Source organism: Falco punctatus (assembly GCF_963210335.1).
Source record: "Falco punctatus genome assembly, chromosome: 5".
NCBI lineage: Eukaryota > Metazoa > Chordata > Aves > Falconiformes > Falconidae > Falco > Falco punctatus.
Window position 1 is genome coordinate 43,854,140 of NC_137584.1, and position 23,473 is coordinate 43,877,612.

Below are 23,473 nucleotides of genomic sequence, written 5' to 3' on the forward strand. Positions count from 1 at the left end.
ATATGGAGAAGACATCCCTGAGGCAGCATTCACTGCAAACCTTTCTCTGAATGAGCAATAGTTAAATGTTTGTCCTTGCCTCTTTCTTTCAAAAGTAGGGCAAATATCTATAGAGTTCCCAGCGGGGAGGTAATCTAACTTTAACTTTCATACAGCCAAGTAAAACACCCGAGACCTGTGTTAGGGATGCAAGCAGGTCGTCTGAATTATGATTATTCAATCTGGTATTATTTTAATCTGACATGCCTCTCACATGCTTCATTTAGATTCATCTTGACCTGAAAAGTGTAATCTCAATGCCTTTATCCTTACAGGTGATTTATCTTTTTGCAGCATCTTCCCCCCACCCCACCCCACCCCCCCCCCCCCCAGTATAAATATTTATTTTTAATAGCGAAACCCTGCCCGTGAGGCAGACCGGCACATTTCACAATCTCGGATTTCCCGAGCGTGGTCCGAGTCCCTTCGAGCAGCAGTCTCTTGCTTTCGCTCTCGCTCTTGCTAATTGTGGCAAGAAGATAATGAATTAGGAGCCGCGGGAGGTGAGTGAGAGCAGACACCTCCCCTGCAGCCGCAGCGTGCTCCGGGTGATGCGTCCTTCCTCGCTTACAAAACAATAGCCGAAGAAATTAAGGAGGGGAGAAAATGACTGATCCTTCAGTATGAGATAATGGATGAGCCCGGGATGACCTGTTTTTTTCCTTGCGGTGGAGCGGTGCTGAAGACAGAGGGCACCAGCGCCCAGCCCACAGCCGTCGCCCCGCCGCCAGCGCGCCAGCTCGGGGCGGCCGGAGAGCCGCCAATGCCGGCTCCGAGCAGGCAGGCAGCCGCTGCCGCCCCCCGCCAGGTACGTCTCAGGGGAAGCCCTCCGAACGGACCGCGGGGCGGCCGGGGCTCCGGCGGGGCAGGCGGACGGCGCTCGGGGCCGGGCTCCGCAGCCGCCCGCTGCGGACGCTGCCCGCCGGCGTGTGCCGACGCGCGGCCAGGACGGCGGCTCTGCTCGGGCATCGCCCTCCCCGCCGCGCCGCTGCCCGCCGCGGGCCCGGGCCCGGCACCTCTGCCGCCGCCGGGGAGGGCGGGGGAGCGGCGGCCGGCCACCGCGCCTCGGGGTGTCGGTGCCCGTGTCCGTGCGTGGGGGAAACGGCGGCGGCGGCGCCAGGCGGAGGGCAGAAGTTAGGGGGAAGCGCCCGGCGGTGCTGGCGGGCGGCCGAGCCGGCGGTGGCGGGACACTGGGACAGCGGGACAGCGGGGTGCCGGGACAGCGGGACACTGGGGCGCCGGGACGGCGGGACACTGGGGCACCGGGACCGCGGGGCAGGGGGACAAGGGGACGCGGGCCGGCGGCGCTGTCCCGGGCGCTGTCCCGGGTGCTGACGGCGCCGCCGTGCAACAGGGACCTGGGCCGGCCCGGCCGCGCTCCCCGGTCCCCGGGCGGCAGCGGCGGTGGCGGCGGTGGCAGCCGCGCCGCCCGCCCCCTTCCCACCGCGGCGTTTCAAGCCTCCAAGCCCAGCCGCGGGTCTCGCCGCCTCTGCCCGCCCGGAGCCTGCACGCAAGGCAGGCGTGCCGGTAAGGCACATCAGGACTTTGCCCGCGGTTGCCTTAGTAACTAATATGTATTTTCCCCCGCTTGCATGTGCGTGTCCCTGGCTGCATTACAGTTTTGCCCCCTACACACGGAAAAGTTAATCTAGGCGGTAAAGTGGTTCCTTTCTTCCCCCCTTCGCTGACCTTTAAATGACATTTCCCGGCGCCGGCTCGCTCGCTCTCGCTTTTCACCTCCTTTCTGTACTGGGAAAGGAAATTCCTGAGCTGAGAAAGATGCCTTCAGGTAGTCAGAACGCGAGAAAACGCGCCTGTAAGCTGGCCTGCGGGGCTGGGGCGGCTGGGACTGGGCTAGGACGCTTCTCCGGTGAGCCACCTCCCTTCCCGAAACTTTCCAAACTTCCCGGGGGCAGCGGGGAGGGTGTGCGCCGGCTGCGGCTGCGGGGAACAGCCGCCTCAGCTTGAAAAGCGGACACGAAAAGGGTCATATAAACCTAACATACGTGAGTGCGCATGATCGTACGTCGAGGCAAATAAGTACATATCGTAATCCCTCTTGAATTTTCCTTTCGAGAGGCTTACCGAAGCAAATTGCCCCGGGCATTTGCGAAAGCAGTCATCTCGAACTGTGCGGGGTTGCTTTATCGAGCTCTGGTTTGACATCGATTTCCCGATTAGCCTGTTTGATCCTCTGTTTCTATGCCACCAGGTTAAAAGTCACTAGGATGACGGCTGCCTTGGCACCTCCGAGAGCGATGCTGTAAGACTTCGCTGTGATGGTATTTGGAGCAACCCGGGCGCTGGCGGGGGGAAGCGGGTGCCATTTCCTACATGTCCTTAAACCATGTGCAGGCAAGAGGAGCCCATGAAATTCGTGACCTGGGTTTGGATGACATCGTGCAACAAAATGTTTGGCGTGCTGCTGGTCTTTTTCCCTGCTCTGCTCCTGGAGATGGACGTGCTGCCCAGGAGCGCCGGGCGGAAGGTGCTTCTCTCCGCAGCCTCCTCGCAGCGGTCGGTGGCTCGGATGGACGGGGATGTCATTATCGGGGCCCTCTTCTCTGTCCATCACCAGCCGCCGGCTGAGAAAGTGCCCGAGAGGAAGTGCGGGGAAATCCGGGAGCAATACGGCATCCAGAGAGTCGAAGCCATGTTTCACACTTTGGATAAAATTAACGCCGACCCGGTCCTGCTACCGAACATCACCCTGGGCAGCGAGATCCGAGACTCCTGCTGGCACTCCTCGGTGGCCCTGGAGCAGAGCATCGAGTTCATACGGGACTCCCTCATCTCCATCAGGGATGACAGGGACGGAGGCACCCGCTGCGTTTCCGACTCGCAGCCCCAGCCCCAGAGCAGAGTGAAAAAGCCCATCGCGGGGGTCATCGGCCCCGGCTCCAGCTCGGTCGCTATCCAAGTTCAAAATCTGCTCCAGCTCTTCGACATCCCCCAGATCGCTTACTCCGCCACCAGCATCGACCTGAGCGACAAAACGCTCTACAAATACTTCCTCAGGGTGGTCCCCTCCGACACGCTGCAAGCCAGGGCCATGCTCGACATCGTCAAGCGTTACAACTGGACCTACGTCTCCGCCGTGCACACGGAAGGTGGGTATGGGGTATGGGGCAGCCCGCTGCGCCCCCCGCTCCACCCGCCCCCACACCGCCTCCCCCGCGGCCCCGGGCGCTGCGCCCTCCGCGGGGGCTCCGCAAGAACGCGCCGGTGCTTCCCCGGGACGCTGCCACCCGGGGGAGCCGTGAGCTGAACGGGGCAGAGTCGCGGGGTGGGGGGGGACACGGACACTCTGTTTCCCTCGGCGCGGAGGAGCCCCCCCGACCCCGGTGGCCGCGGCTGCGGGAGGGGTGCCAGCAGCGCACGGAAGCCCGCAGGGAATCAGGCGCCTCCCCGAAGGTCCCGTCCCCGTTCACAGGCAGAGCGGTTCCTGTATTTCTAAAAAAAACCAACCCCAAAACGACAAGTTCACAGCTGTGAGCATGCTGGGGGGCCGGGGAGCCGGGGGGGGGGGGGGGGGGGGGCGACTTCCCGACCCCCCGGCTCCCCGGCCCCCAGGTCCCGCTCGCACGCTCGGTCGCTGCCATCGCCGCAAGTTTAGCAAAATGTAGTAGCCCCGCTGCAGTCCAGGTAGCCCCTGCAGAGCCAGTCCCGTGGGAAGGAAGGAGCCGTGGCTAGTCTGGCTGCGGGTACGGGCAAGCACGCTTCCATGCAGCTTGAACAGTAAAAAAACATTCTTTTCTGTACAATCTGTTCGTAGTCAACAGGGTTTGTTAATTTTAAATATCAAAAGAAAATATCAAAAGTAAGGGTATTTTAAAAAGGAGAGGTTTTAGGGTTTGTTTTGTTTTGTTTTGTTTTGTTTTGTTTTGTTTTGTTTTGTTTTTTCTACCCAGGCTAGGTGATCAACAGAAATTACAGAAGTAATTGCATTTGATGGAAAGCAAACTCTTGTGATATATTATTGTGACATTCTTATAGTCCAGTTATGATCCTGAAAATGGGATTTTTAAGTACAAAATTGCAAAGCTGGCCACATTATTGCTAGAGTTTTGTAGCTCTTCTGTTTATCTGACCGTATCTTTTGTACGGATTTGATTTATGATTCCCTCTGGTTACTGAGCTGACTCCACTCCTTTAATTCTCACAGAGATGACTAAGTAAAAAGAGGTAAGAACGTATATTGTGATGAATAAATAAAAGAATCTCTAGGGAGAGCTTCATGTAAAACATTCAAAGGTGAATTGGATAAAACTGGACACCTAAAACATGAAAGTGCTGCAGTTTGGGGGGGAGAGGGGTAAGAGGAGGGAGCAATGACCTGACATTTCCAGTTCATTTATGCCCTGTTCACATGAGAAAACGAACTGCTAGCAAGAGTTGGACACGAGCTATTAAGATCCTGTGTTGCTGACAGATTTGATTAGATCTTGTGGAAGGCCAGTGTGAAAAATAAACATGAAAGGGGCAAATTCTTGATGTAAATCGCCACCTCTCCCTTCGAGGCACTTCGGGGAGCTATGCTAACTCACAGTGCCTGAGGAGCTGCCTTAAGGGACCTGCTCCCTCCCTCCCTCCCTCCCTCTGTAGATGCAACTCACATTAATATTAGTGGGACTTGCCTCTTTTGGAAAAGACAGCAGCTTATGAAGGTTATTTGTTCATTCATTTTAAAAAGATCGTTATACATAGTAATTTCAGTCATTGCTTTTGAGAAATTTTAATTAAATATCTATTGTATGACTACATTACTGACTGATGAAAAATGCTTGTTGCAAGACATTTTTCTAGACTTTGAAGTGATACTTTTGAAAATAGTGGATCAGTTCTACCCCACAAGGCAACAGACTCCTCTTAGGAAACGTCACAAGGATTTTGCAGCTTATGCAGTTTGAGATTCATATTTGCTTTCTTAATTACTATTAATCTGTATCTGCCATACCTTTGTTGTTATATTCAAGCTGCAGATTCCACTGGAAATACGTAGCAAGCTTCAAGTTCTGTGTTTCTTTCCAGAAAGACAAGTTATTAACCCCATCCCAAGTGCTACTGGGTGGATTCCAGAGACTTTTTTATTTTTTTTTTTCTATTTAAAGTGAAATTAGTATTCATGAAATTTGGTGTAAATTGTTACATTTCTGTTGTTTCAAATCACATGCATTCACTGTGAGAGATCTGCTTGCTGGTTCATTAAAGGTGGGACCGTTCCTCACAGACAACACAAAGCCACTCTGAATAACAGTCTGCGTGAACAGGAGCTGCTCTATCCATGCTATGTTTGGAAATACAGGGATAAAGTGTAGTTAGAAACATTCCTCCTCCACACTTACTCATAGGCCTCTACGCTCTCTCTATGGTGGGCTGCAAAATGTGCTAGGAGGAATTCTAGGGTATCATGGGTTGGAGAATCACTTCAGCAGGGACTGTAAGGAAAGTGCATGTTTCTAGGAAATGCATAGCTTCACACTCTGAAGAATTGTTTCACCTTCTAAGGACTCCAGATCCAATCTGGTCACCTCTTGAGAGCAAAAAGCTTCTTAGTTGCTACCAGACCCCTCATTCTCATGGGGATGGACAGTCCTTAGCTCTTGCAGCCACCCAACCACAAGGGGATGCAACGAGACCACTGAGCTGACGGGCTACCTGTGTCAGCCAGCCATGCTCCTCAGTTTACACTGGCCCAGGGCAGGGTCACAGATAGCCTAGAGGTGATGAGCCTTTTCTCAAACAGTCTGAACCATCCAACTCCTCTGCTTACTTTTCCTCTGCTTCTATACTTTAGTTAGAGTTATTTGAATGCCCCAAACAATACCAGTCCACACGATTGTATCTTTAATGAAAACCAGAAATAAATACCACAAAATTTGATGCCCCTGTTCCTTAACGTGAAGCCTATGCATACCATGAGAATGAAAATAGTCACCCATGTAGCATGATGTCTTTAAGTAGTCCCCAATATCCTACTCTGTTTTAGACAGGAAAGTTTATTCTTCCTGTGTTAATATGATTAGTGTTAACTACTGGTGACAGCATTTTACTCTATAAAATCTCTACACACTAGTACATGAAGTTGCATGTAGGTATGTCATACCTCTTAGGGTTTTTTGCACATTCGTTTAATAAGAAGTATAAACATTGCACTTGGATGGAAACTTCTCAGTTAGTGAATAAAGTCTGTTTTCAAAGGCCCACATAGCACGTTGCTCCTTTTAGATTAAAATTGACACATAAAGCTCCACATTAAAGAACACAGAAAGGCAAGTTACTATGTTTGGTTATTTTATTACGTATCTCAGTTGAGGATAGTTGTACATCACAAGAGTGTATTTTTTCCAGAGTGGGCAGCAGTCATTAAACGATGTGAGAAATTGGTGCATCTGCCGGCAGAAGGCTGTGTGACTGTGTAGTAGCTGCAAGACATTTTCAAGGCTATTAGCTTTTTAAGGATTCTTCAAAGGTAATTCAGTGTTGGAGTTCTTGGCATGTGTACATCTCAGCTCTTAGGCTTGGATGTCGTTCTTATCTGGAAATGCACATAAGTGGATGCCTAACTCTGAGCCAAGGCTTCCTATGGAAATCAAAGGCATCAAAAGCACATGTGTTAAGTCAGGCACAATCCCAAGCATGATAAGGACAGACGGAGCTGTCTTGATGAAAGGGTTACTTTCCAAGTGAGATATTCTGGTCTTCAGTGAGATAACCTCACAGCCAGGTATTATTCTTAACTTACTAGGCAGCAACTGGTTATTTGGTAAAACTATGAGGAATTACAGGGGACGCTTTCTTCCTTGCTGGAGAAGAGCCACTGAGCTGCCTGTAGAACAAGGCAAGAGATGGCGGGCACCACCTCTTGCTGTTTTGATGCTGAAGGCACAGAAGTTAATAGTGTTGTCTCCAGAAAATGCAGAGCCGCTGTGAGGCTGCTGTATGTTACACCAAGTTCCAAAACCCACAAAACACCTGCACCCTGGCTAGTGAACAGCACGGAGTCTACACCAAATCCCTCACTTTCAGTGGTTCCTCTTATACATGAAGCAGGAGAGAGGGCGATATATCAATTCTGAATATGCAAATGGAAATACTTGATGCTATGCCTGACTTTTAATTTAAATCATTGCATACAATTAGCCTTACAACAGGTATGTGAGATTTTTGAATCTGTGAAAATGAAATTTGAACATGCAGAATAGATCCATTTGAGTAGCATTTGCGATTCGTGGACCGTTCTTGCACTTTAGTGTAGAAATACCCCTGTATAAAGAAAATTTCCACTCCAACAGATTGACATGCAGACTTTGTAAAAGCAACTTTTGAAATCGAATGATTAAGTTAATTGCACCAAATTTTGATTGTTTATAGATTTGTTTTAGAGAGCACAGAGATGTTTCTGGTCTTGATCAATTTTGTCAGATTTGTATTGCCAGGCTGTTTCTTTTTCTGAAGTATAAGGCTTGAAATGAACTATGATGAAGCAGATGGCACAACTGTAAAGACTTTCAGATCAAAGTAGATGGAAGGTGTATTATCTTCACAATCATTTTTGATAACCTGACTGCCACACACTTTCCATTGTAGTAATGTACAGGAAATTCATAGGCACGGTTATATACATTGGAAAGATGAGGGAAGGGAGTGAATCTTGTACTTCATTGCAAATTTCAGAGGAAATAAGTTCTTCCAGTAGAACTCAGTAAAGTAGCTTCAGACATGCTAGAAGACAACACTTCTGTTTAAAGATAAGTGGGGCGATATCCATCAAATAGCTTAGAGGAATCATTTTCATACAATTGTCTTCCATTTCTCACAAGATATTCCTACAGCTGTTTCTAACAATGTTATATTACTAATTCCATGGTGTCACTCAATGATTGATACTTTCTGATAAAAGCTATGGTCAGGCAATAGAGAACAGCAACTCCAGTTCAGATGTTTGACATTTCAGAGTTTGCAAAAATTTCTATAGTTACCAACAGTTACAAAAACGCTCTTAAAAGTTAACCTCATGAAGTGTTGTGAATTGTGCCTGAGATGTGTGTTCACAAATGCATATTCCAATCTATTTTTTTCTCGATTTAACTGGCCTCACTAACCATCTTCAGAGGCTTTATGACAGGGAAAAAAGGAGAGAGATATGTCCCAAGGAGGACAGAAATTAATTTGAACACAGGTAGGGACTCAAATATTCCCTTCATTGGATGTATTAATTGTATTTATTAGAAGGTGCTGGAAGAATCATTCACAATGATTGATGTCAGCAAAATTATTGAGCGTGAAAAACACCACAGAGGTCAAGAGAAATTCCTTCTTGAAAATATATTGCTTTCTAAATTCACAAATAATATAGCTTTTCAACTGCACAACTGGCAGCTGCATGAGTTAAATCAACTCAAAAGACTCATTGAACTTCTGTGCCTGTCTTCTCAGCAATATTGCTAGAGTTCATATTTATCAGTCAGCAACCATGGGTGCATTTGTGCTTTACTTCTATTTTTTCTGCATTATGCCCTTGCTCTCAGATTTGTGTGTCCCACCATCCTTGTAAACTCCTGCAGGATTCTTGTCTCACTGAAGACTGTTTTGAAAATGTTAAATGATCTTGGCTTTCTCAAAAAGCTATGTGAAAATGCCTCTACAATATTCCTTTGAACATATGGTTCATAATATGAACTTGCTTGTCCTTAGGTTTCTCAGACAGAAAACCAAAAGCTATGTAAAGTGAAACCATATAACTAGAAGTAGTGTCACTCATTGAGAGAGATTCTTCAGGGATCTGATGCATCAGTGAGCTGGTAACGGTACTGGGAGACCAGAAGCACTGCATCTGCCACACGCAACCCAGAAAAAATACCCATCAAAGTCATTACTAACTGGTGCTCACTGACCCACGCTAAGCAAAGCAGAGACTTCAGTATATTTTCTGGGTGGCAGGTGTTCACAGCATAAGCCACCATCACAGATGGCAGTAATTAACAGCTGCGCTGGCAGTCTGAACGGGAGGGCCAGAAACTGACTGGGCATGAACTACAATAGCATTTCACCTAAAGAAACCGTTCTTTCACCTATAGGTATCTAAGAGATGCTAAAGGATATCACCAGAGAGAGGTGGAGAGACGTGTGCAACAAATGAGTGCCATGAGTTTTGCTGGCTAACTTTTCAGACCGGATCTTTTCCCAAACACTAATATTGCTATTATTATTATTACTATGAATGTACAGCTTAAAGAACAATTTCTACGTCTGGTTGGCCTATCAATGCAACACAAAGTTGGCTGTTGAGAGAGGTGGCAGGAGTCCTGTGATCTTTGAAGCTATCGTAGCTGTTGCTGCTTGTTGGGCTGCGGCCCCAGTTCCTGGCCGGTATGAAGGAGTGCCCGCCAGTGGCTGGTCAGGGACACTGGAGTGGGATAAAGTCACTGGAGTCAACTGAGTTTACTGAATTCTTTACCAGGGGAGAAACACATACAGGATAAGGGCCATTTTTTAACCCCCTATCTCAATTAGAATACCTCACACCACAAATGGTGTGTAAGAGGTATGCCTAAGAATGGTGCATATATAAAGGCTTTTTGTAGTAATTGTTTTATGTGAAAAATAAACTTCGTCTCTGGCTGAGGAAAGGAAATAAAAAATTAAGAATTTTAGAACTGTTGCATTGGTCCTTCCGCAGTGGGCTGAATATTAAAAGATGCAAGAGTATGTAGCAGCTTCCCAAATACTAGGGCTACCGGCTGCCACTAGACCTTTCCTTTGTGAATTTTTCCAGTCCCTTTTTCTATCTATTTATTCTTCAGTCTCCATAGTAACATGACAATGAATTCTATAACTTAATTGTATGTTGTGTGAACAAGTGTTTCCTATCATTTACTTAAAACTGTTCCTTGATGACTGCATTATCTTCGTAAGTTCATGAAAAAAACTTCTCATCATTTCTTGATCCTGATCGTTATTCTGTGTTTCTAATTCCGATATGAAATGTATGGAAGCAGAGCTATATTCAGTAGTCAGTGGGGGTTAAACTCACTTGTGAAGTAGCAATTTCAGTATGTCTCTCAGACCTTTCCTAATAAACTTCCAGTAGTCCTTTACCTTTTTAGCTATCACCATGCACTGAATGGATGCTGCCAGAAAATATTACCACAAAACCTTTTTCTTAAATGGTAAAGCCAACTTCAGAGGCCATTATACACAGAGTTTTCCTCATGTGTGTTACTTTTAATTTATTAACATAAAATTAATTTTCTACACTTCGGCCCCTATCAGTTAGCCAATTATTAATCCAAGACTTTCTGTCTTATCACATATTACTCCTGTTTCTGTCAAAGCCTTTAATAAGAGAATTCATCAAAAGCTTTATCTAAATTCGAAGTACTCTGTAGTGACTGTATCATTCATATGGTCATCTGCTCCAACAAAAAAGACGAATGAACTTCCGAGGTATGTATTTTCTCTGAAAAAGCTATGTTCATTCTTCTCTAATATGGCATATTTATTTATTTGTGCATTAATACTGTTCTTGTTATGGTTCCTACCAATTAGCTTTGTGCAGTAGTATCTTAAGTCTGCAGAAATATCGTGTCTGTTGTCCATTGGGTTACTGTCTGTGCCTCTGTAGTCTCTATAAAATCTGTTAAAAAATGAAAAGTGGTATGTGAAGAAATAAAATTACTTTTTCCACTTTACAAGTTCCATCTGTTTTGGTACTAAGGCCAGTTTAACTGGTGGTAAAGTACCACAACAGAAAATTAGCTGGTATTGGTGATTTGTTAAAGTCCGTGTTATGGATTTGTTCTCCAATACATTCTATTGACACTCTGAGACAACAGTTCAGTCTTATCCTACATAAGGAATGACCTTGGTATGAGACCCATCCTATCCACCTTTGCAGGCAGTGCAGACTGAAAGAATTAATTTAATTTTTCTGTTATGGTTTTATCTTCCCTGAGTGCTCTTTTTATATAACTCGTCCTCACTGAATATCAGGCAAGTCTCTGGAATATTTGGTGGGTTATTAGATTCTATGCGTTTATGTCTCAAAATTGTTTCATCTTGTTTTATTCTGGTTTTGTATTTCATTTGTCAAGGTATACTCTGTTCTCTTTCCTTCATTAGGATACAACTTAGACTTTTTAAAGTATTTGTTTTATTTTTATTGTATTTATTTTATTTTGGGTTTTTTTGTTTGTTTTATTTTAATAGCTTTAGAAAATCTACTTTTCTTCTTTTTTATGCTGGCTTTTTTGATTCTTTTGGAGCTTTAGCTTTCAGCATGTCATATATTTCTCAGTAGTCTTCATGTAATTTGTTAGTATGCCACTTTTTTGGCTGTTTCTTTTAATGTCCTTGAAATTAGCTGTATCATTTTTATAGAATTTATTTTGTTTCAAATTAATATTGCTGTTACTGACTTTTTATTTCACATGCAGCTTTTTTCTGTCCAGATATGACTAAACTACAGTCACAATTACAGACTGGTTTTTGGATAGTTAGGTTTTAATAAGGCCTTGTATACTTCTCAAGACTAAACCAAGAGTTGCTGCTCCTTTTCTGAATTCAATGAGCAGATGAGTAACACACATGAAAAAGAATCAATACACAGTGTGTAAGATTTGCCTTAATTTTCCATTATCTAACCTACAGTCTGGCCATACTACATACAGTGCCAGGGTGGTTAACAGCATTTTGTGACACGTGGGGTGCTTTTTAATGAAAAGTACTGTGCATCACAAGCTGTTCTTTCCTCTTGTGACATGCCACTGCCTAAAAACCAGTGTGAGATATTTAATTTTACTGAAAAGTAATTGTTTGTTATACAATGCACTGTCCTCTGTTTGAACAATTTCCATTTGTATTCTCTCTTGAGTGTTTTTAAACAAATTAATTTCTTTAAGTATATTTGAATTATAGTAACAGACAGCAATGATGTATAAATCCCTTTGAAATGTGGTAGGAATGTTGTAAGAATAAGCATTTGGCAGTTCTGGTAGACAAAACGGAGGAGGTCATGTCCCACTTGGGTGCAGAGAGCAAGTGTAGCTGTAAGGCTCTTGATCCAATGATCATTGAAGTTAGTTAATGGTCCTCTGTGGAGTCCAGTGGAACCTGAATGGGGCACAGCACGGCCATCAGATGTTATCTTTTCAGGTTGTGGAGCTGACATTTCTCAGAAAGTGCTAAAAATCCACAGGGCTTGTGAATCCTACAGCTAGAAGGATCCCACAGTTAATCGAACGTAGTGTAGAACTGTGTGAAGGCAAACTGTGTTTGTTGAATTTGCACAATATTAGAGGATATTCATATAAATATTTTTTTCTTTCCAACTAGAAGAAGGTGAATCTGCTTCATTTCTTCCCATACAAATTCCCTAGTGAATTTAACTCTTGTTTCTCTTTGCAAATTGTGTGAGTAGCAAACTTTCATTTTCTTACATGTGGTCACCATTTTCGATTGTTTGACCAGCAACTTTCATCCTTACTCATCTCTGGATAGATAGATTTGCGCTAGTAATTTTCCAAACATTTATTCAAAGAAAAGTAATCCTGGCAAACAGCAAAAAGAACGAGGCATGAATATTGCTGAAGTGACAGCTATTTAAAATCTGAACAAGTGTTCATAAATACTTTCTAAAATGTCTGGCCAGGCTCCACTGAACATTGAATGTCTCCTCCTATGTGGAATAGAATATAAAAGATATATTTGTAATTAATTGTCAGGAAGTAAGAAAACCTTTCATGCTTATTTATATAAGCCTTTCTTACCCACATGGTGCTCTGGAGAGGCTTTAGCAGATGGAAATTTGGCATGTAGATCACAGTGCTGGGTATTGAAAGGTGGTGATCCTCCTGGTAAAAATGTATTTCTCTGATTGCAAGCTCCACATGTATACACCTCAGTGTCTTCCTGAGCAGCAAATATGTGAAACTTAATATAGACACTACTGTAAAGGAATGCTATATTGTCAGCATTGCTAAAACTGGTAGGATGAATTGAGAGACTGGAAAATTAAAACCCACTCCTACAGCTGTGGGCCAACACCATTCTCTAGGAGGATGCCCTTATTTGCCAGACCGAACCTCCCTGCAAGGCTAAGCTCATATTCAGGATTGTTCCAAAAACTCTACAGCTATATGAAGCAAAGTGCTGAGCTGGGACAGCTGCTTTGCTGGAACAAAAATGTTCAAGACTTTGAGAAGGGGAAATGAGCCAGGCAGCAGCCCCAGCAGCCTGGGTATCACTTAGGCCTTTCCTGTTTCCTTCCCCCTCAAGTCACTACAGTTGTGGCCCTCAGGTGTCACTGCATTCCCTTGGAAATAGGGTTAGCCTTCCTCTTTCACAGGGATACCTGCCCTGCTCAGACCATTCTTTGTCCACTGTTAAGGCTGACCAGGGCTCCAACATCTCACAGCTTGGTCAATGCATACTAAGTGACAAGGTGCCAGTGCCAGTCACGCAGAGACAGAATTCCTCCTCCTCCCCACGCAGTGCCAACCTGCAGGGGAAATTACACACAAGAATAACAGGCAGGTTTTCCAGGAGCTTCTTCTGGAATTGTCACTGACCTCAGAAAGCAATGGCCTATATTCTATTAAACACATACCCCTAACCACCCCTGCAACGCTGTCCTCCAGTGTTGACATCCTGCAAAAGGGTAGGATGAGGGTGTAACAAAACTCTGAGTCTGCAGTATAAGGACAGTAATGTGCAAAACCAATGTTAAGAAGTTGAGTGAGGCAATTAATATTGGTTTCAATATAATATGGAACAGCCAAAAATGGACAGTGTTGAGTTATGCCAAAAATCCAAACACAAAAGACGAATGAGCTATGCCAGACAGCTTTGGCTACCAAGAGAGCAATCCCCAGCGAAATAAGAAGATGATTTAGGATTCAGATAACAAAAAATTGTAATTAAATTAAAACCAATCAGTGTGACTCTACAGAAAATAGGTCTTCTCAAACAAACTTGATTTTATGCCCTGATGAAAATGCAAACTTGGTAGCTATAGATAACAGTGCAGACAAAACACCTTGGATTTCTGTAAGTCACTGAATTAGTATTATGTGTTATTTTTGTTTAAAAAGCACTGTGCAATGTCAGGAAATAGGTATCATATAAATTAAAACTCAGCACACTGACCTCAGCAAGTGAAGAGTGACCATCAAATGAGATTATATCTACTGCATTGCATAGAACTTGACAAAATGTCTATTGCCTCATTGTCTTCGTCAATGATATACAAAGCATAATGGCTGACAAGATATGCAGGTTTTTGAAATGGCAATTAATAGGGAGAAAAGGGAAGGTTCGGATCTCTTGGCAAGCTAGGCCCAGTCTAAGAAAATGCATGCTAATACAGTCAAATGTCAGCCATAAATACAGGAATAAAGCACATGTGCAACTTACATAGGAGAACTGTGTCCCTGAAAGAAGTCCTAAATTTATTATATGGTTATAGAGGAGCTGCATCTAAAAAACTCCAACCCAAAATACAAAAAGCTAATGTCATCCTTTCATGCTTAATGTGTTCCTTGAGGAACTTTACCTCAATCTAAGGATTATTAGTATTAATTTTGCTATTCTTTGTTCAGTTCTGTTGTCAACATTAAAAAAAAAAAGTTAAAATGTTGAAAAGAGGTAAGGAAAAAAGTCTAAATTATTTGAGGGCTGAAAAAAAATTACCTTATAGCAGGAATCTAAGCCAGCTTTGTCTACGTGGTTTGTCAAAAAGAGATACAGCTTAATTTATCAAAAATTGTTTCATTTCCTCTAAGCAAACAAAACCATCAGGCACTACAGGGCTCTGTATCCTAATGGTTAAATGCATAACAAGAACCAACAGCTGGTAAGCCAACAAATTCTGATTAGAAAGAAGACAAACATTTTTACTTGTGATGGTGATTAACCAGTGGGACGAATACTGAGGAAAGTGATATGTTTTCAGCCTTTTTCTGTTGTCTAATCAAAATGTGCTGCAGATGTTGCAGCACAGTTTTATCCAAAATGCAAGTCACTGGATACAGCACAGTGGGATCTGAATGTATGGGCTGGCATTATACAGGTGGTCAGATACAAAGAGCTGACGCTTCTTTCTGGCATTAAATCTTAGTCACTAATGCATGGTTTTGGTTATGTAAACAGGCAGGAAAAAATGTTTAAAGAGTATCTTAATATTCATGGGTTCATTCATCTGCTCAACTGCCTTGGAAAATGTTGATACTGATTGTAGAGGAAGAGAAACGGGATGAAATAATCCTCTCAGTCAAAGTCAGTCCGCTGGTGCAGTTTACATGCATTATTTTAAGTCAGTATTTGTTCCCTTACCAGCAGCTGGTGCTTGTTAACGCACTTTTACCAGATTACCATTAGAGCCCTTTAGTTCCTACTGTTTATGTTTGCTTGGGTGAAATTTTTAGTTTCATGCGGATTTTATACTGTACTTATTCTCTTACTTCTGACATAAATGTTGGCCCCTATGACTGAAGAAAACAGCAAGTTTTCTAAAAGGATGCAGTGACATTTTAGTATGGTCTCCTTAATTAGAATACGACTTTGCATCTAGAGTGATATAATTCATTTGACAGCCCATGTAAAATAAATAAATAAGAAAACACTACAAAGAAAACAAGAAGTTGGTAGCTAGCATAATTAACATTTTTACCTAACAGTTTTTCTAGAAATGAATTCAGTGGTGAATTTTGTGAATATTCATTTTATTTTTAACAGAGAAAATATGGCCATTGATATTTTCTGGTTGTTTCAGAACACAACCAGCATATTATAGATGCTATCCTTTCATGCAATGATCATCTTAATGTACTTTTACAAGACAATTTATAGTCATGTTTGAAAACTCATTGTCCTTGTCACACCTACTTGTGCCTTTTCTACTGAGTCCAAATATATGTGAAATAATGTATTCCACTCTTGTTATAGCTGTGGTGTTGCCTGTGAAGTGTGAAGCAGAAATGTGCTGGTACCACAGATATCCAAAGTCACATCACTGCTTTTTATAGTTCATATCCTGAGGACATATGAATAATAAAATGCTCTTTAAAATTCTGGCAATACATCTGTATTTACACTCAGAACTATGATTCGGCTTTAATGAAGTCAATGGAAGCTATTGACTGAAATTTAGTCATGCATCTTACTCTATGGAAAGATCCTTTAAGGTGCAGAATACTCTTGCTTGATCCCAAAAGGCATGCGAGCACTAGCTTAACTTTACACTTGAATTATGGAGGACAAGAATTAACCATACACTTACATGACACAGTTTCTAGGGATCGCTCACATCACAGCAGTGTCCAGTGCCTTACAAGATTAGGCACGATGTGCTTATCCGTCACTAAAGACAGGCTTTCTACTGATAAAACTAACATTTGTAAGCCTTGTAAAGGTCTGTGCAGTGGGTTAGGCTAGGGGGAAACCAAACGGCCTTAGAACTGTACATATCAGAGGATTATGAAAACCGGTGAGTAGGTTGACTAAAGAAAGGCTGCAGTCCACTGGAGAAAAAGGGCAGGATTTTGGATATGCTGCTTTGAATGGACAGGTGAAAGTTAGTTACCACTGTCTTTCTCAATTTAGAGTGCTAAAATAAGTGACTAGCTTGGCTCTCTTCCAATTTTGTAAATAGAAGATCTAGGCAAGTAGACAGCTAAATGAATGCTGAAACTTCATTGTATTTGCCCATGTAAGAGTTAGGATTATTTTTTAAATGTTTTATTTGTTTTGCTTTTATTACTCATTTGCTAGAAACACTAGATTGCTAGATTACACTAGGGTAAATGTCACGTGGATTTCTTTCCTCTCATTTTTAATGAACACTTGTAGAGTGTTGATTTGTATGTGCTTAAATTCACAAGCTCATGCAACTTTTATCATAATACATGCAAGAAAATAACACACAAAGCAGAAAAAGAAAGGAACTATTTCTGCGTCTCCACCACATAAAGACTTCTCATGTAAAAATCTGCTGGTTTTTTGCTGTTGCCAGCCTCCTCATACTAGTATAAAATTTTAACTTCCAAGGAAGCTATCTTAAATTGCCTAGTGTCTAGCAAATACTAACTTAAATTTCAGAATACACAATATTTTGTAAAACAGATAATTAAAAAAAAAAAATTACAAAATGAAGCTCACATCCAGAATAAGCACTATGTATGTTCCATTGCTTAATAGCCAGCAGAACACAGAAGGTGTCTGGGAGCTGCCACAAAACAGGACTTGGCTGCCTTATTTTGGGGGGAAATTTGTTGAAATGAAAAGATTCTTGTAGAATCATTTGATTTCACTGAACCAGCACCTTTCAAAGGAGGAAACATCCTATAAGAATCTTCTAACTGGCTCTGCCTCTAACTCTGGGTCTCATCATTCCATCCCCTAATAATCACACCCTGTACCTTTCTGTACCAAGTTCTAGTCTTTCCTGCAGCTTTCTCTCCCAGGCCTGTATCCCAGAATCTATATGAATACCTAGAACAGTTTTTAAAATCCCAATTGACTATTAATTGTTTTCAGAAGGTATTGTCTTCTGGAAATGCACACGCTTATTGCCAAATCACTCTTCTTCAGTACTGTGCTTTTCATGTTTTTACCATAAGCCACCATATTTCAGTAATTTGAACAGCCAGGTGTAAGCATCTCTGGACCATACAGAATTGATGAACATGTCCTCAGTCACTGGGAAGTACATTTTCTTTAAACTGAAAAAAAAATAAATATCTGTCTGAGCTGACCTGCAACCTGAGTGTTCAGACAGGCAGAGAATTTGAAAAAGGCTTTGTAGTCATTACAGTTAGATTATAATTAGCTTTTTATTATTGTAAGTTATTTTAATGTAAAAATAGAATTCACTTTCAACCTGATTCCATTGATGTCAGTGGAAGATTGGCCGCTGATTTCCATAGGAAGAAGTTTTGGGTATAATTACTACACCATTTCAATGCAAATGTACATGCATATAAGGAAAATGTACACAATTATGAGGAAAGAAGCTTATAAAACAGGAGAGCTGAGAGAAAACCTGTATATCTTATTATTTTTTTGTAGAAAGATTCCAGAGATATATTCTAAAAATGTAAATCTTTATGAAGAATTGCTTCATGGTAACGTACATTTGAATTTCAGTCTCAGGGAAAATTGGCTTTATACTGCTACTAATTATCTTTGTGGTGACGAAGGCCATTGTTATTTAGAATAAAAGGAAAAGGATGTTCTTCATACTGTAATCAGGAGCACCAATAAGCAAAGGCATACATTTTAGTGAACAAGAGGGTGGGGATGATGCACACCTGCAAGCACAGATGTTTCACCCTTAATTTCGGCAACTTTGATTTTATTCAGAGCATTTAAGTTCTGCATCTGTCAAGGAGTTCTGCTTCACTGCTAATTAGGAATAGATCCAGTAGATAAGAAGGATCCAAATATGTTTCACAGTTACATGAAGAAAACGAACAAACAAAAAAAGGACATTTTACATTAGTCCTAACTCACCCTTGAAATGGTGATTGGCTACAGCTTAGCTGTAGGTGATTCATTCTTATATTTATTGTGGGAAAAAGTGCTTTGGACAACCGCAAATAAATTACTTTAATATTTTTAAAAAAATTTATTCTGAGACACTCTTAATAAGTGCCAAGGAGGGAAACATGACGGTCGTTCTTATTTTACATGTTATCTCATTGATTATACTAACTGGAAGAGAGTCTCAATCAACTTTTCCTCTGAGCAGATGGGAATACCATTTTGTGAAGTATTATTGTCAAATGTTACACTGCTGTATTTTGCAAGGACATTTTATGTGTTCATTGTTCCAAGTGGTGGGTTGACCCTGGCCAACAGCCAGCCACCCACACAGTCACTTTCTCACTCCCCCCACTCCATACCAATTGGACACGGAGAGAAAATAGAACAAGAGTAAGAAAACTTGTATGTTGAGATAAATAGATGCAGGAAGAGGGGAAAAAACCAAGTGAAACAAAGGAAATTGCTTACCACATCTGACAGACAGACCTACATCCAGTCAGTCCCAAACAACAGCCTTCTTGGAAGCCCAGACCCTCCTTCTACTTCAGTTTTTATTGCTGAGCACATTGTCATATAGTATGGAGTAATCCCTGGCCAGTTTGGGTCAGCTGTCCTTGTTGGGTCCCCATCCAGTCTCTTGCCCATCCCAAGCCTACTCACTGTGGAGCAAGGAGGGAGCAGAGTAGGAAAAAGAGAAAGGTTTGGTGCTGTGTGAGCACTGCTCAGCAATACCCAAAACACTGGTGTGTTACCAACACTGTTTTACCCACAAATCCAAAGCACAGCCCCATACAGGCTGGTATGAAGAAAGTTAACTGCATTGCAGCCAGATCCAGTAGAGTCCAGCTCAAGAAACACTGTATTTCCATGATTAAGTCACTCTCCTGTGTAAAAGATTTATTTTCTTATCCTCTCATGCCAAAATTGAAGCCATATTGCCCACTTCGCTGATGAGTGCTTTAAATGCTGAACTGCTTGACTCGAACTTTGCGTCTGCAGAGGCCTTGCTGCGTTTGTAATGTCGGCATACTGAAGCTTTCACAGCTAACACAGTAGAGATAATGGCATTAGCATTTCAAACTGTAGTTCCTCAAATACTTTGAAGTGTATTATTATTTAATCTAGATTTACAGCCCAGAGCTCTCTAATGGACAGTTCCCAGGTTGAATGTTTCATGCTTAAGTAACCTGGATAACTGTATGACCAAGCATGCTGACAAGTTATAGGGACATCTTACAGATAAATGACAATTGCTATACTTAAGTTTGAATGTTTCTTCATTTAAAATATATTCTCAAGTGGTATAGGACCTGTGAGTTTATGAGAACTTCAACTGTTTTGAAATAGGAAACATATTTAGAAATGCAGAGGAGAGGCAGAGGTTCAGCTTCGGTGGGTGCCACCTGAGCAGAAGTTTCCCAAGATACAGTCCAACTCAAAATTCCAGAACCCTATAAGCACCTTCTTCATTGACTCCCCACGTTGTATAATTGTATGTGTACATTTAACCCATTTTAAGATCCACCCTGGTAAGTTCCTAAATACCAACAGTTCTCTTGCCATGTTATTCTAGAATTTAATTCCTTCTACAATTAACAGCTTCTTAATGCTTTGCTTTTGGTTGCTGCTTTGGGGGAAGGGGGCGAGGGGAAGGAAGGGGAGCAGGAATTGATATGAGAAGGAGATTGAGCCCTTGGATAACTCACTTTAAGTTACATCTTCCTGTCTTTCATGATCTTGAGGGTTACACTTTGAAATTTCACCAGTTTTCCAGTATCTTGTAGTACTGGATATTACTGCAGAAGTAGTCATAAGGTTGTGAAACAGAATTAAGGTAGTATGATCCTTCTGTTAGTATAGTATCACACTTATTTAGATAACTAAAACCCAATGCTATTGTTTTTTTAGCCACAGCATTACCTTCAGTGCTTGTCTATTATAATCCTTAAGCCAGTAATTGCATGCCATGATGGAGTCCAAGATCCTGTATGTGTAACGTTTTTAGTTCCTGAGGGTTTAAATATATGTGTCTTTAACTGCATATTTTTTTCTCTATGCCCAGTTTACTGAATTATGTAGATCATACTGCATTAGTAACTTGTCTCCCAATCTTTCTGTCATTTGCAAATGTCATTGGTAATGCTTTTGTATTTTTGTTTTTCCAGGTCACTGATTAATGTTAACTAGTAAAATCTAAGAACAGAACCTTATGGGACACAATAAAGAGACCCCCATTTAATGAGTGTTCCTTCACTGCAAGTATATGTTGAAACCTACCAGCTGGATTTTAATCTATTTTATGTATGCAATCCTGATTCTTATCATTCCAGATTCATAACCAAAATGTCATGCAAAATGAGGTAGATGTCCCGTGGAAATCTAACTGTATTGCATTGACATTATTACTTTTAATAACCAAGTTTGTAAATCCATTGATAAAAGATATTTTGGATAACTAAATTTGAAAGATCTAGTTTCTACATACACATAATGATTGGCACATGTTACCTTGCCCCACTCCCTTAATTTTTTTCTTACTCAAGTTCCATGTCAGCTCCTGAGTTATTTTGTCCAAAATGAATGTCAGGCTGGCAGACCTGTAATTATTCAGGTTAACTCACTTGTCCTTTTGAAGTATTGCACAACGCTGCCTTTGTTGCAGTCCTCTGGTGTGTTACAACTTCGGACAGCCATTGAAAATCATTTCTAGTAGCTCAGAGAGCTCGTCAGCAACTTCTGCCAGAAGTTATCTGAACACATCCATTTTAAAATGCCTACCTTTTGGAGCTGCCACTTGATTTCCTTCTGAGTTGGGAAGGGAAATTACCATTCATCATCACCATCAACACCGTCATCATCTTCTGGTATGTATACATTATCTGTCTCTTTCCCAAAATACAGAACATCAAAACTTATTAAATGCTTCTTTTTGTTCTGCAGAATCCCTTCCAGCACTAATCCATCATCATTATTCATTGTATCTGCTTTTCTTTTTTCTCTTTTCTTTTCTTTTCTTTTCTTTTCTTTTCTTTTCTTTTCTTTTCTTTTCTTTTCTTTTCTTTTCTTTTCTTTTCTTTTCTTTTCTTTTTTTCTTTTGTTTTTTTCTTTTGTTTTTCTTTTTTCTTTTGTTTTTTTTTCTTGTTTTTCTTTTTTCCCTTTCCTTTCCTTTCCTTTCCTTTCCTTTCCTTTCCTTTCCTTTCCTTTCCTTTCCTTTCCTTTCCTTTCCTTTCCTTTCCTTTCCTTTCCTTTCCTTTCCTTTCCTTTCCTTTCCTTTCCTTTCCTTTCCTTTCCTTTCCTTTCCTTTCCTTTCCTTTCCTTTCCTTTCCTTTCTCTTCTCTTTTTCTTTTTCTTTTCTTTTTTTTTCTTTTTTCTTTTTTTTCTTTTCTGAAGTTCCCAGCTTCCAGTGTTTCTTTGTTACCTTTTGAACTCCCATACCACAAACTAGCCAAATGGCATAATTTCCCTTTTTCCAAGACAGGAAGGCCAGTTCATATCTAAGCAAAGAATGTGGCTGGGGGGACTTACTGGGAGAGGCAGAGGAAGGCACAGTTCTGCTGCCCAGTTTGTCTCTGCTTAGTCTGGCAGGCAGGGCTGCTTGGTGTCATTAAGGGCAAGAGATGACATATGAGGCAGTAGCTGCTGCTGCTGCTCTGATAGTGACAACTCCCGAGGTTGAGGAGGTCAGGGCTCCCAGCCTCCATATGTCCAGAACAGCCAGGAGCAATCAACCTGCTGCTCCAGTGCTTTCACCCAGCTGAAAAAAATCCTTTTTTTTTAACATTTAATGATTAACACTGCCGTTCTATATTTTAAGAATTCTCAGAGGCATTGTAGAAGCCTGCAACTCTCAATTTTTTCAGCAATCATTTGCTTGAGCCTCTGTTTTTTTAAAAAATAAAATAAATAGAAATTCAGTCCAGATAATTTCAGGCTCTTTTTAAAAGGGGCACCATTTAAAAATGTGGGTGTAAGTTAATAAGAAGTTGAATTTCTCAAAAAGCACCAACCTAAGATTAGGGCAGGCAAACTACTTAGCTAAAAATGGAAATCCTTATACAAAAGTACTATATCAGTAACCATCAGCCAAAATAACCCCTTTTCAGGGGTCAGAAAAAAGAATACAATGATATACCTTTCATTTTAGCAGACTTTCACACATTTTCATCCCAGGGCCCCTCCTCCCTTCTGCTCATGATTTTGACAAACTTTTGAGCCAGCTCCAGTGACAGAGCTCCCCGTGTAGCAGATGGCTGTTTCTGTGTGTGTTCAAAAGATGGCAAATCTCTGATGGTGTTGCTCAGAAGGATTGCCCAGTCAACATTTGGGGCACTTGAGTCATTGTTGTGCCTTTAGCTGTGCCTACAGTTGTGTTTTGCATTGAAGAAAGCCATATTTTGTTTCTCAAGGACTGTAAGTACAGCAGATATCTCAGGGGAAATGTCTATTCCCATTGTAGTGTATTGACAGATCTCCACTCTATAAGAAAAGAAAGAAAAACAGTCATTTTTTTAATTAAATTTTTATTTAATAAATAAATAAATTTTTTTCACAGCACCCCATAGGTAAGAGAGAAAATAGTTCATCCCCCTCTTGTATCTGCGTACATGAACATACAGAAGTGCTTCAGATGTTTTTTGTTGACATATGGTTTTGTGTTCAATTATCTGTGCTAATACGGATATCCACTCAAAATACAACATTATTTAGGAGGGAGGAAAAAACAACAAATCCACTCAAATTAAGTCATCAAGATGAAAATATCTTGCAGAGATGTCAAGAAATGTTAAGAAAACTTAAAAGCTTTCTGCTTTTGACTTCCTTTAGATTTGTTAGATTAGAGTGCAGGCATCATGTCAGAAGAGCAGCAGTGCTTGTGAGAGAGCATTTATCA

The 23,473-nt window shown here is 41.8% G+C and overlaps 1 protein-coding gene across 6 annotated transcripts in view; it reads left to right on the top strand.

The window, feature by feature from the left end:
• Positions 1 to 737: 737 nt before the first annotated feature.
• Positions 738 to 23,473, top strand: part of GRM1 (glutamate metabotropic receptor 1) — a 198,803-nt gene continuing 176,067 nt past the window's right edge. For 5 of the 6 annotated variants that reach the window (XM_080388236.1, XM_080388240.1, XM_080388237.1 and 2 more), the window contains exon 1: positions 1,491 to 3,149. In XM_080388236.1, the coding sequence (XP_080244362.1) occupies positions 2,387 to 3,149 (763 nt within the window). In that variant the 5' untranslated portion in view covers positions 1,491 to 2,386. Of the gene's footprint in view, positions 848 to 1,490; positions 3,150 to 23,473 lie in introns of those variants that run through there. The other variant, XM_080388235.1, reaches the window with a different exon arrangement.